We start from the raw sequence: 19,371 nt of genomic DNA on the forward strand, positions 1-19,371 counted from the left end.
TGTTAAGATCAGCTGCTGCCTCCCTCCCACTCGGCTCTGGCTGCAGTAGCCAGAAGAGGCTCCGGAAAGAAGCTCGCTGTGCCAGATCGTGCCACCATCACCCACGCTCACCTCCCCGCGCCTGGATCCCTCTTTGCACACAGGAGTCGGAGTTGTACAGCCCTTTATCCAATTTTCCAGGTCAAAACCACATCTGTTGGGTGCTACGTCTTCCATACAAACACCAACTTCCAGAGGCAATGAAAAGGTGACCCTATCGTTGCGGCACTGACAGGAGAGATGCTTCAGGCTCGTTCCCAAATTTTCCACCGCTTTCCTGCAGGACCACAGGCAAGGCGCTTCATCCCGAGCGCCTCGGCGGACTGTTGGCACAGTCCGCTCTCCAGGACAGGGGCTGGTTGTTTCTGGGTCACCGGGCAGCGCGCAGCACGGCCGGGCCCCGCGCTGGGTAAAGCCGCTTGCTGCTACTGCAGTAGAAATAAGTGAGTGTTGCAGCGCTGCTCAGCTGTTTCTACAGCAAATGACTATCGCCGTATCTCCAAGCTGCTCAATTCCCTATTTTACAGTGAAAATAACACACAAACCTTTTATAAGTTAGTAAGCTTTATTTAGGAAATAAATAAACTTTTAAGAAAATATGAATGATTGTAATAAATACAGCACTTGTCAAAATTACACAGCCATGAAAAGCGTAATATTTTTAGGCATATTACTCCAGTGTGGTTACAGCGTCTGGCACATTACTGGAAAAATAACTTTCTGTCCCTGAAAGAACATTTTAAACATGGAATAGAGAAAGAGAGAGAGAGGCTCTGTGTGTGATGGCAAAGAATATCCAGTTCCTTCCCAAACAGGCTTTGATAGGTATTTGTTTACGGAGTGGGTTTTTTTGAAATTTGATACTTCATCACAACTAATTATTTTAAAGGATGCTGTCGAGATAGAAATGAGAGATTTGCAAAATCTCTTCCTATGCCAGCAGTCAGGCTGGAGGTTAGTCACAGGACATGACATTTCACCAGCTCTGCTAGACGGCTGCGGTTTCCATGGTTTGCAAAATGTAAGTGGACAAAGTTTCTCCTCTCCCTTCTCAGGCAGTGGGCACAATGTTGTCTGTCAGCTTTGTGTCTTCTATTCAGACATGGGAAATATTGCAGGGGAAAAATGAATAAAATAATTGCATGAAGGCCTTTCACTTACACATACACACCTGCCTCTGCCTGCAGGATCAGGCCTGGGGTCTGCACGCTGCCATCCCACCCATCCCGTGGAACGCCTCGCAGCCCTGGACAAGTTCAGAAGATCAGAAACTGCTGCACCAAAACCCAACTCAACTCCACTGATTCTGTCAAACAGTTGTTAAGCAGGGAAGGAAGGGGGTGAGGCTTGCTGCTTTTTGGGGATAAGGTGTAGCACTTGAACTTCACACACATCCAGACATTTCCAAGCTTGACTTGCTTATAAAAAAAAATTCATTCCTTACCTCTATTAAAAAAAGACAAAAAAATTTCTAGTAGTTACTTCTATTTTAGCGTGTGAAAAGACTGAAACATCACAGCACATAAAAAGAATTAAGCAAGAAAAAAATGTCAATACTTTCTAGTAAGTCACTTGCCTTGAAGGTTCAGAAGTGACTGAACACTTTTAAACAAAGCTACCGAGGGGTCCCTACCACTGCTTGGACTGGCAGCTCTGGACTCTCCGGGGGTTAACAACCCTCAGAGCTCCATGTCTGAAATGGAAAGACTCCTTTGGAACTACAAGAGGTAATTTCCCCAAGGCACAGTGTAATCTGGTCACCGATTGCTGATGCAATAGAACATCTCTTTACAGACCACATAAATATAGGTCTAAAATAAATAGCAAGAAATAAATCATACGGTATAAGGAATTCAAGCTACAAATGCTATCCACAACTCCCTGCTTTCAAGGCCATCAATAAGCACAGACAGAGACACCCGATCGGTGCCTCAGGGGAAGGAATCTGCCCTTGTCCCTGGTGGGGGAACAGCCAAAATCCCACATCAGGGCTGCCAGCCAGCACAGTCTGACAGGTGCTCGCTCCGTACCTCCCGGGAAAGGGAGCCGCACACGCTGCAGCGCTGCCGGAGGACAGGGAAAGCTCAGCTTCACCCCTTACATCCCAGAAACCTGTATTAACCCAAGGGTGCTACAAGGGAGCTTGGGCCACACTCCCTGCCAGACATCTAGGCAGAATGAGACCCACAACTGGGCCAGGCGTAAGAAAGAACAGCACCTTTTTCCACAAGCACATTTTGGGGGGGGGACTGGGGAGGGGGGGCACGACTGTAACCTGCATCTAAACCAGGAGTATCAGCTATTTTGATGAAATAATCACAGATCTCATTTGCAACAGGATACTCTGTGGGGCACTGGGCAAAGGACTCGGCACGCTGAGCAGCAGCTAACTCTAGCAGGCAGATCTTCAGCTGATGTGAATTGATTCAGCGGAGCACAGGCTCGGGCTCTCTGGACTTTGTGTGCACATGAAAACTAATAGAAGGTCTTAAGCTGATGTTTTTTTTTCTTGTAAACTAATACAATTCAGTAGGTGATTTACCAGCCACCCATATTTCAAGATTTTCTAATTTGTTTCTATAATGCATTTAAGGAAAAGTGTGTCTTCTTTCACATAGGCATATTTAGGTGACTGTAATTTGGACAAAGGGAGGAACATGGGACAGCCACTTGCAACATTCATATCATTCACTGGTCTCTGAAATGAAGCAGAAGTCAAGTCTGGGCGAAACGCATCAATAATATGTTCCCTGTTATTCTGGTCAAGCAACATAAATGTAACCTGAAAAACAGAAGGCGGTAATGATGAGTTATTGAACTGGAAAATAAACCAGAACATATCAGAGACAGAAGTGCAAACGTGCTGCAAAAGCAGCTGGACATTCTATTGATAATTAAATACAAATTATAATAAACGTTTCGCAACCTGCAAGGTCAGTTAATGTGAACCAGGGAGATTGTAATGGTTCTCAGATGAAGTATTTAAAACTTTGCCACCTGTAAAATAAAATTAAGTTAAATAAAGTAAGGAATTACTTCTTGGTAGAGAACTGCACAGTCCAAAGACTTTTTTCTTCTCTCTCCTGACAACTTAAACAAATCCTGAGTTTGGTTACAGTCGTTACATTCATTCTGTCATTGTGGTTTGGAATCAAAAGAAACACCACAGCTGCCTGGACACAAATAAGTAAAAGACGCAACCTAAATATCAGTACAGAATCTCCCCACCTCATTACCACTTTTATTAACTCACTGTTCTTTAGCTTTAAATGTGAAATGTATGTAATAATTTTTTAATACACTGAGGATTGGGAACTTTGATTTCTATTTTTTTTTGGCCTCTAAATGGTAGTAAGGCTATTTATATGAAAGGCTTACAGAATTATTACCACACGAAGGCAAGTGCTAGAACAGAGATCAGAACCCTGTGCATACTTTCACTGTTTTTCTAACCATTGTTGCCGTTATCAGATTGCACTTATAAAATGAGAAAAAATAAGATCAGGATCACATAAGACATCTATGGCACATTTGTAAGTAGAACTCTACCCTCACATTTCTGACACCTGTGCTTCAGGCAGCAAATCATAATTCCCTCATAACTTGTATTATCTATATATAGCAAGAGTCAGGAAAACACGTGTCTCTGGCTTTAGCTCAGGTGGACACTGGTTGGGATATATCAAACACCAGTATTCTGGTGTCTGAAAATCCTACAGGCAACGTATGGAATCTCAGTAGGAGCAGCTTTCCTGTGTGTAAGTCACTCCATTCAGAGACAAATTGTTCCCCAAGATTAGAGTATGGCTAGTAGCCATTGAAGAGGAAAATGGGAAAGCACTCCAACTTCCACTAAACTCCAGAGAAAAACTCCCCTTGTGTTCACTGGGAGAAGCAGTGGGTTTATGCTAGGGTCAGATGTGAAAAGGTTGCGCTTCCTACCTTGTGCCTGAAAGGCCATGGGAGCAGAGCATCGTAGTCTCCTTTCATGACAACAAAGAACAGGGACAGGTGGGTTCCTTTTCCTGTCCCATCCCCGTTCAGATAAACCCTCAGACAGACCTTGTAGCCGTACTTCGCAGTGTAGAAAGCTGAAAATCAGAACTCTGCATTAGTAAAAGCTCCTTTGAAAAAAAATACATAATGAGTGTTCTGGCATATGGGAAAAGATAGTGTATGACGTGTTTTGCTATCACAGAGATGAGAACAGACAAATCAGTACACCCTGGAGATTATAAGCAATGAAAATCCAGGGGTTGGAATCCTTTTAGTGCCTCACGCCTCGACGAAAATTACCTGTTATTAGCCACACGAGCATATTTTACCTAATAAAATTACTTCTCACATGGGAGATAACTGCTGCAGAAAGCCACTCGGTACCATCAGGCACTGAGCTGCGGGTTAGACGAGACAGATCCAGAGATCCAGCCAATGTCACTGCAAGTGGCTTCGGCAGAGGGCAAACTGCAAAATGAAAGCCCAGAACAGGACACAACTCTGTGGAAGGGCACATCACAGCTGCCCTGAATTACAGGCAGAAGAGCACGACGTCTTCACATAAACAGCACCTTAGTTCGAGGACCTATTTTAAAGGACATCCTGCCCACCTAAGTAGAAAGAAGCACCGCTCCAGAGAAGTAAGTGGGTTTTCTAAAGGACTGGGGTTTGCTAACACACGTGTATGTCCTGTGTTTTACCTGGTGAATACAAGCTGACTGTTCTTCCTGTCACAGAGTCTTGTAACTTCCTGCCAACATCTGTTATTTTCCACAGAAAGACCCCATCATAGGAAGCTTGCTCAGAGATCAGAAGACTCTTATGAAGACTGCTCAGGCCTGCATCCTTCTGCGTCAGGCACCGGTGCAACTCTGCAATCTAGAAAAAAAAAATCAGTTCTCAATCAACTCCCCTCTCCAGGCTGTTGTGCTGCAGAAGCAGCAGAATCATTCTGGAGACCTCATGTTCTGGAGGGTGTCCTTTGATTTCTTTTTAAGTGACAGTTACATATCAACACATAAGGCAAACAACTGGATAGATGGTTGGCTGATCCTCCAGGCACAATGCTGCTTTAAGAGGATCAGTCAATTAAACAACTGTCTTGCTTGCTTACAGTCTGATCACGGCAAATTCTGAACATTCAAAACTCTCAGGAATATCTAGGTACCTAAACACAGATTTAGATAATATTAGAGATCCCCATTTGAAAATTTATCCAAGACAACAAAAGGATCATGTAGATGTGTCCAGAACGTAACACTTCACAGCTCAAATTCCTGTGTCCATCCCTGTCCTCATCTCTACACCACCTCTCCCTGATATGTGTAAATATTTGTTATCACTAGAACAAGCACAGAGACAATGCTTATCATAACTATTTACCTTCAGTTCAAGGCCTCGTATTATATTTTGATCGAGTTCGCTTTGCCTCCGAAAGGCGGTGATTTCCAAGTTAGAGGTCTCCACCTCTTTATTGAGCACTGCCACAATATTCTCAAACACATGTAGCTTGTTTTCTAGCTCAGAAATCACTTTCTCCCTCACAAGTTGTTGCAGAGCAGATGCATCTTCAGAAACAGAAGATCCAGGAAAACAGTCTGCTTCCAGATCCCCATTGACTTCCAGCCCCCCTGGGATCTGCAGATCACAGATGCTTTTTCCTGCACCATTCACATTCAGCTCTGACTGCGGGATGGAACCATTTGCAGCTTTGGCAGAGGTGCACAAGCTTGCCTTCAGTTGCTTTATGTGCTGCAGCAGAAGCAGCATGTGGGCCCCAACGGCAGTTCTTTCATGCTCCTTTATCTTCTCTTTGCTTCCCTGTAAGAAGACGACACTGTCAATACACTCTCCGTACAACTACCATAACTGGCTTGGGGCCAAATCAAGCAATGTTCCCTTTAACTTCTTGGGAGAGACAGAGATGGCAGAACTGCAAGATACAGGTCCAGTACACAGCAGCTGACTCTCAGAGGAGACGTAGAGAGAGGAAAACCAACAAGCCTTCCAATGATCAGTTTAAGCTATGTGTTCACATGTGTACACATACTACATAAAAAGAAAACGATTGTCTACAATTTCTGTATTAAACAGGATGCCAGGCAGAGGCCCAGCAAGATTCTCAAATAAGCCAATATTTAATACGTATATGCGCACAAAAGATGAAACAAGGCAACAGATGCAAACTAAAATGCAAAGAAGACCCGTTAGAGGTGTCACCCTGAAAGGAATATCCAAAACAGAGTAGAACAGCATATCTGATAAACGAGCAGAATTGTAATAAACATCCATTTTTATCTGAAGTGAATGCACAGTGGAGCATACAGAATATCACAAGCTGACTGCACCTTACACACACTGCATAACCATGGCAGTTCCAACATCACCTCTGCTGGTCTACTAAAAGCAGGTAGACTTTCTCTCTTTTCTTAAAGATATACTTAAATCAAGGTCTACTACCTTGAACACAAAGGCTGGCTAGACCAAAGGCACAGAACTGAGTTGTACACCATTTGAGACCTTCCTGAAGGCAGCTGTTTCACTCACCCTAAATGAACAGCCGACTTCAGAAAAACGACATCCATCCTTGTTGATTAAGGGTGTAGAGCGGTTCTGTTGAAAAAAAAAAAAAAAAGGAAAGAAAATAATTAAATACTAATTGAAAGGGATTCTTTTATTTACGTACAAACAACTAGGCCACAATCCCAGCAGCTATAAATCAGGTTAATTCAAGTCAAGGCATTACCGCAGCTTAGTGTCCAACCAGCTTTGAAAATTCATTGGTAAATCGATCAAAAGTGTGATTGATTGCAAGTTTCTTGTACACAGCCTGGCACTCAAGTGTCCATCTAATAGACTTCATAATGATATAACATAATTTAACAAACCACAATGATCCCCTAGTAACAACTTCTCACAAATAAGATGCCAACAAGCAAAGTGGCCCACCACAGAGGATAACACGGCGCACACAGCCACTCCAATCCTCTTCCTGCTCTTAGAGAATGCACAGAAGAGCTGTGTCGTGCAGCACGTCCTGGGAATGAATGGATCTATCAGACCAAAAGCTCTAACTGACGTTCAGATTTAGTCCCCTTCACAACCAAAAGCATGTCTCTGTAAACAGGCTGCTATACAACATACTCTTCTTTTGCTCATGTGGGTCTCCCTGAATATTTGAATGGAAACAAACATTTCCCCCTTTTTGTAAGATTAATTGACAAGATAATTTAAGAAAGTTAATTGTGGGAGCAGGGAATAGAAGGCAGTCAGCAGAGCTATGTTGGGATATAAAAAGCACCCAGATACAACTGCCATATCTGAAGATGTTCTCAGATGTTGATTTAATCTAAATGTCCAAGTGAAACTTCTATGAATTGAAATAAAGCTGTATTGCATTCATTCATCTTTTACCTACCTTTTCCTTTGATGGTGCTCCTGTTTGCACACGTTTTTGCTCCTTACATAAATTGTCTTCACATGAATGTTCCTGTCATTCAAAAAAAGAAGAAAAGAACTCAGTACATTATTAAAATCATTGAGCATCTTTATTTAGGAGTCTTTGAAACAAAGCTTGTGTTTGGGAACGCTATTCCCATTTTACAGAAACTTGGGGATTTGGGAGGCTTTTCTACAAGAAATTCTGTGTTATGGAAGAAAAAGTTTACAGTAAGTTTCTTGCTTTCTTCCTGGCAGGTGAGGATTTAAGGAAGAGTAAAGGAAGGAAGGGTAACTTCCCCAGGAGCACTACGAGCTCCACAACATGTGGTGCAAAATCCCGTCCAGAGAGTGCCTGCTCTGGGCCTCACTATGCCAGAGGCTGCAGAGTTCTCTGGCTTCTTCTTAGAGGAAATAACATTCAGAAATTTGGGACTAAAGCACATCTGCTAAAAGCGGGTGCTTCTGTCCTCTGTACAACGAATTGCAGACTCAGAGCTTTCTCAAGCTAAGCCTCTAAGCTGATTACTCTTCTCTTCAGCCTAGCAGGCATGTTCAGTGACTGATCTCCAGATGCAATACCTGTTAAGTGAAAGTACAAAGTGTGATCTTTCGCTTATGGGGCCCAGAGTTTTTGGAAACTACTTACAGATGCTTTGCAAGGTTACCCTGGGAAATCTGATACAAGACTGGCAATGTACAAGTCTTGCCCAGTTCAAGCCATAAGTGATGTGCATACACACACACAGAGATACATGTACACACATACATATGCGATGACATGCAGGTGGATTACAGAACAGAAAGCAAATACACAGGAAACCCAAATATAAACTCTTCTTGCATTGACTTCATATAGTTTGCTTAATGTGCAGACCCTGCTTGTGTCCTGCTTATTAACATTTTGAAGGCTGGAATCCAAATTTTCCATCATGATGTGCTAATGCAAAATGCATTACCGCTAACACGAGACTTCCTGTCATTTCTGGCTCCAAGAAGGATAAGGTAATCCTCCTGCCATTGATTCATACAGCTGTAATATGTGTATTTAAACAGCAACTGTCAGCTTTTAATTAATACTGTTCAGGGGGGCTGTCTTTAATCTTTATAAACGCCTTTGCATGCCATTTCCTATAGCAGTCTAGAAATTTTTTGATAAAGCCATTCTAGCAACCTTCAAGTCTCCCCTGCAAAGAGTCCTGAGGTTTCTCTTTCAATCCTCAGAAATATAGCCATAGGTTTTTCTCACTCTCTAACACATTTTTTAATACTCTGTATGATAGCTATTGCACAAAGTATGCCTTTATTTTCTTCCTTTCTGCTATTTGACTCCTTCAGATCGCTGATTTCTTGAGAGGGAGAGGGGCTGGTGAGAAGTTTCTTTAAAATATGGAAATGCAAAAATCACAAGACCAATAACTGATTGGCTAAGATGGAGAGAGCGAGAGCAGTGCCCAAAACTTACTATTTGCTCCCAGAGGATTGTGGGTACATGGAATACACACAAATAATCAAAATTCTTATGCCATGTAACTGCGAATTTAATAAAGCAGATCACGTAACCAGCAAAATTCCAATTCTACAAATACAAACTAAGGCAGGCAGAGAAAAATCAACATCTCAAGGCCAATACCCTGCTTGGTTGCCAAGGTTTCCGAACCAAAAACTTAATTAGATGATAGCTAACCCAAATGAGTGGGAGGAAAACAGTTCTTCACTGCAGGAAAATGAAGCCCTCTGAGGTGGATCTGCGGTATCACAGACCTCTGAAAAGAGAAAGGTGCTCAGGGAACACTGGCTCAGCTCAGGTTTCCTCCTCCAGCCTGCCTACTGCACTTAGAGAAGGCTGAAAGGCATCAAGTGTTGCCACCTTCTGGCATTTACTGCCTTTCTAAAACATACACTGGATTTGACACTGGTAAAAGGTGCCTGGGTCCAGACATTCTCCTCTCTCTGTAAGAGTTAGTAAGATATGAAGAGCACATGCAAAAGCTTCCCAAGAAGCATGTTTTAGCAAGAGTGCCTTATTCTTGCCCCAGAGGGACTGTTACCCCCATGTTGAGTAAATCTTACAGCTCAGTCTTTGGAAAGGCATAAATCTGTGACAGTTACGACATTCAAAGCTATCCGCTACATTTTTGAGATATTCACAACTCTCCTGCCACGTAGGTCTTATATCAGTTTGCCCCCATTCCAGGACAAAACACCAAGGCTGGCAATTATTCTCTTTAAATCATCTGGAGGGAACAATATTCATTATGCTACACCCCAAAAGAGTGTTGCGCCAGCAACGTTTTCTGTAATAATAGAGCCCACAAGGTCAGAAGTTAGGTGGGGTTGGGATGAGAACGTTTTCAGAGCTTTCAAATTGAACACACATAGCAGTGTTAGCAGGTGTGGGGCATCTCTCATTCATGCTGCTATTGCTTTGCTCCAGGAGTTTTTAATCACAAAACATCCTAAACAACAGATGATGAACTTTCACGATGAGGCTTAGAAGCATGCCACTGAACCTATATCTTTAGCGATCTCTTCATAGAAGAACAGATAACTTTCTATCACTTTTTATTTGCCCCACCACACCATTTCCTCCTTCAGCAACACAGAAGTTTCTATTAGCTCACTTTATGCCCTCAGACCACTCTCAGAATTTGTACCGTGCTTCATCTACAAAAAAGGGTAAAAATAAAGAGCACCTTTTATTTAAGTTGAAATGAATGTATAAAGGTACTTAAAATCTGCAAGTCAGTAACACATGACATTGCCCTGCTATCATAATTTTGAACATCGACTGAGAAAGTCATTACTTTTAAGAAAGAATGGAAAAGGTTTAGTAACATCAACTTAAAAGTTTGATAATCAACTACATTCTTGTGTAAAAACCAAAAAGTTTTTTTAAAGAGGATTTTGAGCAGTGCTGGGGACAGACTAGTGTTACCCTGTGTACATATATACATACAGGGTATATACAGATATATTTTGCAAGTCCCTGTCAGAATAGTGGGAATCACAACTTAAACATAAAAAATATAAATGAAATTTATTTAAATAGTCACTGAGAAATTTCTGGCAGATTCAGGGTATGCTCTTCCTCGTCTATATGGACACTGCTGCTAATTTGGAGAGTTACACCTGATCATATCTAATAGAAATACTATCTAAAGAAAGCCCGCCTTACAAATTTGTGGGTAGTTCTAGTTTGAATAGAACTCCAGCCACTTTCAAGATCTCTTCCCTGCCACTGTCTGTGTTGTTCTGCTTCTTACCTACCTCATATTGGGACACATGTTTTGAGACAGGAGCTAAAACATGGGCTGCCCAAGCCCTGGATGAGCACACAGGTATTTCCCCCTCTGTTGTAACATCACAAGCAGACTATCAAATACAGCTCATTTTTCCCTCCAACACATGCATGGAAAAATTAGCGAACTCAGGAAAATTAAATATTGTCCAAATGCACTAGCATTCATGAAATCAGGATGAAAAACGTCATGATAGATTATTTAAGCAACTAATATAAAGCCCTCATTTGAAACAGAGAAATGTTCTTACTTGGTATTCGCTACTGGAAAAGTTCCGCTTACACTTCTGACACATTGTCACGTTATTAACACATTCATTTTCCAAATGATCTGCAAGTTTCTTTCTCATCACCATGTGTCCACAACCAGTGTGACAAGGGATTAAAGCATATTCACATAAGCTTTGATGCTCCTGGAAGTAAAAAGTTATAAACCAAAATGTAAACTGCAGATACACATTCATCTACAAATAGTCTCCGTTCTGCCAGCCTAGAACTTTGCTTTGCATTTCTTCTAAGCTTGGGTAAAGTCCCACTCGAAAATGTTACCGAGATCACTGGTGAAAAATTCACCAACTTTACCAGGGCTTTTTTGTTAATTCTTAACTTAAAAAAGAAACAACAAAACAACTTTTGACAAATTCAGACATGAGGTCTCCCTTGAACTGTCTCTCTCTAGTGTTTTTGTTTGAAAATAACATCATCCCGGTCCCATCCCTAACTTTTAGCCTGGGTTTTTTTGGGGTGTTTGTTTTGTTTTTTTGTTTGTTTTTTTGGGGGGGGGGGGATTTTATGGGGTTTTTTGAGCACTGAGACCATCCTTCCCTAGTTGGTAGGATGAATGTGGTTAGTCTGCTGACATCTCTGCATAATATAAAAGAATGGACATCTGACACCTTCTATGCAACAATTAGGACACAACCCTTACCTATATTCAAAATAACTTTTAAAACGTTTCCTTTTCACTATTTGCATCCTCTCATCTCAACAAGGAAAAATACCAGCGTTACTTCTTTCATAACTACACCCAACAGGTCTACTTTCAGATTATTAAAACCACAGTATTTCAATAAAAACTATTTACTCTGACCTCTTCTACTGAAGCTTCTGTAGGCACTGTGTCACAACTGATTTTGTCTTTAAAGGGAGATGGCTGTCCCCTACAGAACAGGCTCAGAAATGCCAATTTCAATCACGCGCCCAACTCTCAAATCAATTTTGCCATGTATTCATGCTGAGAGGAGCTCCAGTTCTCAAAACTAAGTGCTAAGAAGCTAAGCAAACTGGGTAGATTTTTCCTTAAAAAGGAATACACTCACATAGAAAATCTGTGCAAAATTAGCAAAGAAAAGGCAGCAGCACCTCAGATGCTTATCAGATACACAGTCATACAAGGTACACAGCAGACTCCCTGCTGTAAATGCACCAGGGGACCAAAATAGAGCTGCTTTAGTATCGGAATTATCTGCATTTTTTCATTATTCTAATTTGCATGGCAGATTCACAGATCTTGCCCGTTTAAATATTTCACCTGGGGCATTTCACATCAGTCTGAAAAGAATGATGAACAGATTCAATCAATAGGAGTAATTTATGCGGGAGGAAATTATTTCTCTTATAAAAACATTCTAAGCATATTGCCCATAACAATGTCCTGGAGACTGAAGTATTCTGGTCTGTCGAAAACTGCTTGCAGCATCCTTGCATTTAAATAATAAGTAAACTCACTGGAAAAAAAATCATAGCTGATGTAAACTTGTGCAACATTAATTTCACAATCATTCAGGATGTTCTGGATTTGGTTAAAGCCCTACTAAAGTTAATGGCATAGTTTTAGATACGCTGTTGGTATAAATCACGATACCTTCACTGATTCTAATGAAGTTGCATTAATTTGTGTTTGCTGAGAACCTAGTTTCATTGTCTTTCTGTCCCCATTCAAGTAAGAGTGCATGTTAATTTAAATAAACTGCCTTTAAACGTACTTCAAAATTTTTCATGATACCAGACCAACTGCATCCAAGGGTCACACAGTGTACTTTGAGTTCAGAAATCTCTTTATTAATGGCAGCATCACCAAAAGCCTGGAAAGCAAACACAGTAAGGAAAAAAACACTGGTCAGAAAGTACTCCAGCATGCACTTTTGACATAGGAATAAGGTGACCGTGTCAAAATTTCAAATCTTGACAAATTCCTTATTTTTTTAAATTCACTGTACTGCCATAGACTCTCCAGCGTAGCAAGTTAATCTTGGTGGAGTAGAAGCCCAAATACTTATTAAATAATTTCTTTCTTATGGTTCAAACAATTTGATGTGATATAAATTTACTGAAAAAATGCCTAGCCAACTACAGCTATTATTTTAAGTTTCTTTTCACAGAAGCCCGAAATACGTCACATGCAATGATGTGCTGACAGGACCCTAACTACAGAGTGCTGCCATGTGCCACTCTTAATGAATGCATTTCATTATTGGGGTCATTAACACCTCCTAAACGTGCTGCAGAGAGGACTTGAGACTGTTCTGCAGTGAGAGTACATTTCTCAGACCATGGCTGTTTCCATTTAGTATGGCACTGTGTACTAAAGAAATGTAAAACATATGTGAGCGGGGGTTTTTTTGCACTACATAGATCTTTTTATTATGTTAACCATGAATAATTGTACAATTACCATGTAAACTATGAAACGCTACACACTTTTACTATTACATTTTGCACAATCAAAATAGGTACACTGACACAGGAACAAGCCCTGCTAAAGTTAATGGCATGTTTTAGATACTCTGTCGGTAAGTACACAATACAGAGGACTGCAGATTTCCCACGTAACGTAACACAGAGCAAGGCAAGAACTGGGGGGAGAAGCTTTACAAATAGAGGGAGGAAAGGAAGTACAAATGATGCCCACATTTCAAGAAAGTTTCTGAAATTCCACACAATGGGCTAAAAAAGATAAGTAAACAAAATCATCAGAATCAACATTCTCGACTGGTTTTTTTAAGCTAGATACAAGATGTTTGTACTTACCGACATTTGTCATATTAAATCACACAAAAGAAGCACAGTCAATTCTACGAATGGTAACAATGAGATACATTTCTATATGCAAGGTCTCATAGAAACTCCTTTCCTAACCTCGACCTGCAAGCAAAGTCCACCACAGAAGAACTTTGCACACAAACTGCAAACTCCACAAACAAGGAATTAAAAAAAATCATGTAGGTTGTACAAAAACATATATTGCTCCATTTGCATATATGGAAGAGTTTATGCATTAAGGCAGAAATCAATGTACAATTAGTGAAAACATACCAGCCCCAGCCTCTAAAATGTTCTAGTCTCATTTATGAGCAAAATCAAAGGAAAGAAATTCAAGTTATCAGGCACATGGTGGCTTTTTCCCCCTGTGTCATAAAAGAAAAACTCAAGGAATTTCCTGACATTACGAAAGAGATCATTTAAAACATATTTAATGACAGGGACGGTCCCAGCAGTGCATGGGTTTCTTACTGCTATGTGCATTCCCCATGCTTTTTGTTTCACACTTGTAGTTGCTAAATCATTATGCACAAGAGTCAGGTAAAAAACAAGGCACAAAATCGTCATCTCTTCTTTTATCCGCACAGGTCACTGCTTCGAAATATTCACCTGAACCTCTGCCCTCTCATCTGGGAACCTGAGTTTGCACAGGACTTCTTTAAGGACCTGAGTCAGACCCTTTCTCAGATGACTCTCACTGACATGAAAGTGCTCTGGGTCAAACAGAAGGAAACAGAAAATATTTCTCTCTGATTTGATACATTGTAGTTGCACGTCTCCCCTCTTTCATTTTAACTATTTCGAAGGAAGATGTTGGCGCAGGGGCTGCTGATGTTGATCACAGGTGGCTGTTGTGGCACACATATCTGCCCAGTCCTGCCTATCCCAGAGCTGACTGTGACACAAGTGGAGGTCCCCTGCCATGTCCCATCCCAGAACCGCTGCCAGATGCACTCCTCCTCGGCACTCTGACCCATACGATGTGTATCTTATGGCCTCTAGCTAGGGAGGACTCCGGTCTACAGCTCATGTGGTCAGGAAGATCAGCTAGCACCAAGTTTAACAAACGGATCAATCCGACCAAAAGCTTTCCAGGATAAATCTAGTCGTTATTTTCTCTCCAGCTAAGGTTGGCCCTCTGCAGCTGAACCAGGATCTTCAGTTGCTCTACACAGCCAGGGAGGGGAGAGCCCCAAGACATTCGTGCTCAGTTCAGAGCAGAGAACTGTCCCCTAAGCCAGTCCCATGAATGACAGCAGATAGGGGGTGAGCAGAGGCTTGGGAGGATGCCCCCACTCCTCTAACTGATTTCAGTGACAGATGCAGATGCTTGGTAACTGACACTGACGAACAGCACCACGATAAGACTTGAAGTATATGTTGTATAGGAAGGGATCATAAATTAAAAGTGTAATAGGGAAGGGATGGGAATTACCACAGAAATAGATCATGGGATAAACTAAGGCAAATACACATCCTGTCAGGGCCTTTCTTTTCCTTGTGTAGGTATCTTACTTAAAATATAAACACATAAACAGATAGCATAGGAAATAAACATTAAGCAAAACCACAGCAAAGGTAAAGTAGAGATTATCAGGAATAGATATAAAGAACAAACCCTCTAAATGATCTTCCTTACTCCTGTTGTTTACAAACTCCAACCACTTGTTGCACGTTGATCTATACAGGCAGATCCTCATGCCTTCATGGTGATTGACTTCATCTGGACTCTCAACAGGCATAAGAATCTGCCTAGGCAGATCAGCTTGTGAGAGTGGGGCCCTGTTCACAACCACCCTCCCACAGATTTTGCAGAAAGTCCCAGCAGACTTAGTGAGAATCCCCTAGCAGAGAAATCCCAAAGTTATAAGAGAACTGACAGTCAACATAGAATAAAAGTTCATAAGGGTTTAGGTGTACCTATTTGTGGTTACATGATGCATGAAATTCTGTTACTGGGAAATTTATTGCAGAATTGAGGATTTTTTCTGAGACATTACCACGTTCAGCATTAACTGCAGATTCATTATTTTGCTGCAGCCACTTCCTAAACTTCAGCTTTTACCTCCCTGCCAGCTGCCTATTAGGTTTCGTTTTTCCCTAACAAATTTAGACAGAATGCGTGTCTCTTGGTATTGCTGCATGCAGTCAGAAGGGAGGGAAAAAGACAAGCTGGGACTGAGCCCTATGGCCCAGTTTAGATTCAGGATACAGCATAGTGCAGTGGTCTGCCTGGAAAACCACACAACAGCAAAAGAGATCTGCACTGTTAAATTACAGATTAAACATTTGCCAGTTCATAGTTTTTACCAGTTATTATGTTCAGCTCTATGTTTTCCACTATTTTCTCCAGATACCGTGGCTCTCAAAATACTTTCTAGGCAATTCAGCCAGATCGCCAACGCTCTAGTTTTTTTTTTCTTTAGGGATACTCCACCTGTGAGTTTGGTAACATGTTTGAAGGGTACAGAGAACCATGAAATTGGAAAATCCACTAGGATACTTACTAAGCATAGTAAGTAACAGCTAAGACATATTATTACAAGTAGGAAAGCACCCGTTAGTTTGAGACAATAAAAAGTTAGTTATATGGAAGAGTGTGGGATTTTATGTTGCAGAACCTGATGGACTTGGAAAGTCCTAAGGCTGCCATTATACACTTTTTAAAATCAAAAACTGGGAAATCCAAATGACTAAAGCATAATTTAAAATGTGTAACTACCAGCTGCTATCATATTTTATATTATTCCTTCCTAAACTGTAGTCCAGTGATGACTATAGAGTAGCCCAGAGAATGGTTAATGATAAATTAATGAATTGTGAACTACAACTTACCCTTTCTTCTGCCAACAGGCTTCCCTCGCTTAGAGTGCTGGGATCTTCCTCTTTACATTTCTGGCAAATCACATTTTTGTTGTTTCTGGCAAAAAGAAATACGAATGAAATAACAATCAGTTGGTGTACTGTAGTATAGGAGGTCTTTGTATAGACAATGATGCAAATCGTAATTTCCACTCAGAATCCATAGTCCTTGTTCATTGAAGGGCTAATTCTTGAACACACTGTCGTCAAAAAAAACCCCTGCTGTTCTATGCCTCAAGACTAGGGCTAGGTCCATACATCTTATCTGTATTTCAGCAAAATAAGAGCAGCCTGGATCATAAAAAAGAATAAAGATGGGAACCTATTTTTCTCATGAATTATGCAAAAACATCATGTAGGAAAGGTGACATGAAAACTAAGGCCTTTTAAAACACAGAAAATGCCCATTTTCCCAAGACAGATATATGGACTTCATATTACAAAGATATAGTAGAACCAGTGCAGAATTGAGTTCAAGAGTTAACATCCTACTGCAGCTAAAAAAGGTTTTGATCTACTCTCAAAATATTTAGCATAGAGTTTTATATAGGAAAAGAGAAAAATAAAACTTTACTAGAGATGTATTTCATTGCCAGTGCTGTTTAGCATCCAGGCAAATAATGAACTAACACAGACAGAGAAGCTCATCAGAAAAGCATCCATCCGACCAGAGCATAACTGATTTCAAACTGTAGTAATCAGCTTGTTTGAGCCAGTTTCCCATTTGTGCTATAAGACTCTAGAGGGAAGATATAACAATTCCAGTTATCTTCTGCTTACAGTTTTCTGAATTTACAGTTTATGTTGCTTCATTATAAGGGGCTTTGTTCTAGATTTACAGTCATGGATTTATGTAAGTTGGTCAAATACTTTAATTTCAATACATTTTTACATTATTATATGTTGATCTTCAAATCACAAGCGGCCAGTGCCTTGACTCAGCTTTTCAGGTGCCCCACACTGTGATCAGAGCTGGGACTGCATGAACTGGCATACACAAACTAGCTTACTAACAACATCCATGAGGAAGCGCAGTAACAGGCTTTAGACTTGCTCAGCCAGTACTAAAGCCCAGTCACTGAATCTTGATAGCTGCTGTTTTCCAAAACATCAAAGCTAAAGTCAGCTCATACGCACGGAATCATACTGCAATTTCACTTCTCACCTGCAGGGCAGACATACCCTTTTCCAAAGGCTCTGGATCAAGGCGTAATCGTTGAAAGAAAAGGCAGGGTAGCAGCAGCTAATCAATCAAAGCAAATTCCCACCTAGCCCCTGGTTTTCAGGTTGTCCAGGATGATGGCTGTCATTGTTTGTCACTAATGGCAGCAGCACCTTAACATGTACTGACCTAGCTGAGTTATTAAAAACAAAACTCTAAGATAACATTCATTAAAATCCCGTAACATCACTTATCAAAGGACTGTAAAGTCCTGTGGAAGTATTAAGTCAGCCTTGCAATAGTTCTTCAAGGTTAATTCAGTACCGTTATCTCACACTTACACATAGAAAAACTGACATCGGTCAAGCCCAGTAACCCAGCCTTCCCCTCCCTGAAGACTTTCAACTGGAAACAAGAAGGAGGTAGAGAGTAGCCGCAGTCCACCACAGGTAAGTACTTCCAGATAATAAAATGACTGCAGTCCAGCAGGCCAGGTAGCCACAGACTCATCCACTGAGCAGAGTGGCACGATGCAGCTCTTGGGAGCGCTTGCAGCCACAGAATCGGCCACAGCAGTGTGACCTTCTGTAGCAAGGACCTACCGTACAATCCAGGAGAGGCAGGCTGAGCAGTACCTATGCCCACAGAGCGTTTGCAGGGCTTTCTTCAGGATGTTATTGCAGTTGCTGCACAGGTACTTCTGATCAGGCACATCCTCACAAATGTTAGTGGGATATCCGAAAGGAAATTCATTTTCATCAGGAGAAGAGCCCGGGATGTCCTGCGGGCCTGCGGTTGTTTTCTCATCCATCTGAAGTAAACTACTGTCAGTGATGAGGAAAAAAAAATAGGTGCTCAAACAAGCAGACACACGCTGACTTTGATGTGAGAGAATGTATCAGGCATCAAAGCCCACGAGCAACTCCAAACCTGTGCAGTAATCTAGTGATCTGTTTAATTGAGTCTGTATCTGACATGCGTGACTAAATGTCACAGTGGCGTTTGACTAGGTACCAGCAGGAAATTACTGTACAGAATTAAAATTTCCCTCAAACACAACATGAAAATGGACAATATATTAAAATGAAGGGTTGGGGTTTTCTTTCCAGAGTTTTTTAGCTTGTAGAAAGATGAAGTAAATATTGCCATCATCTTAGAGCTACAATCCCATTGGTCCACATCACACAGAATTATTTCCTGCAGAGTAAATCCCCAACCACCTTCAATTCCCAGCAGCCAAAATTCCTTACACTTTCTAGATGCAGAAACTGACGTGTTTACAGTGACTTTCCTGAAGTCATAAAACTACTGGTCAAATGAAAAAGGGAATCTCAAGCCCACAAAAGGCTTTACGCCTGTGCTCTAACCTGATACACCCTGAGACAGACATGCGAAGGTGTCATGCACGTTCAGTATTGGTTTTGGTTGTCAAGAGATGTGCAGTTGAATTATTTTTGGAAATACAACCAAAACTGATTCTAGTGTTTCCACAGTTGCTTGGAAAGGTCAGGAAAAGTTTTCACCCAGGGAC

General features: G+C 41.2%; 1 protein-coding gene across 1 annotated transcript; it reads right to left on the bottom strand.

The window, feature by feature from the left end:
• Positions 1–1,891: 1,891 nt before the first annotated feature.
• TRAF1 (TNF receptor associated factor 1) lies at positions 1,892–18,651 on the bottom strand. The gene is made up of 10 exons (XM_059828798.1): positions 18,443–18,651; positions 16,652–16,736; positions 12,760–12,858; positions 11,026–11,187; positions 7,454–7,525; positions 6,583–6,648; positions 5,419–5,856; positions 4,737–4,914; positions 3,982–4,130; positions 1,892–2,821 (listed from the first exon to the last, which is right to left on the bottom strand). The coding sequence occupies exons 1-10, from the start codon at positions 18,649–18,651 to the stop codon at positions 2,606–2,608; spliced, it is 1,674 nt and encodes a 557-aa protein (XP_059684781.1). The 3' UTR covers positions 1,892–2,605.
• Positions 18,652–19,371: the final 720 nt, after the last annotated feature.

The sequence above is a fragment of the Gavia stellata genome, chromosome 24, assembly GCF_030936135.1.
Source record: "Gavia stellata isolate bGavSte3 chromosome 24, bGavSte3.hap2, whole genome shotgun sequence".
NCBI classification, from domain to species: Eukaryota; Metazoa; Chordata; class Aves; order Gaviiformes; family Gaviidae; genus Gavia; species Gavia stellata.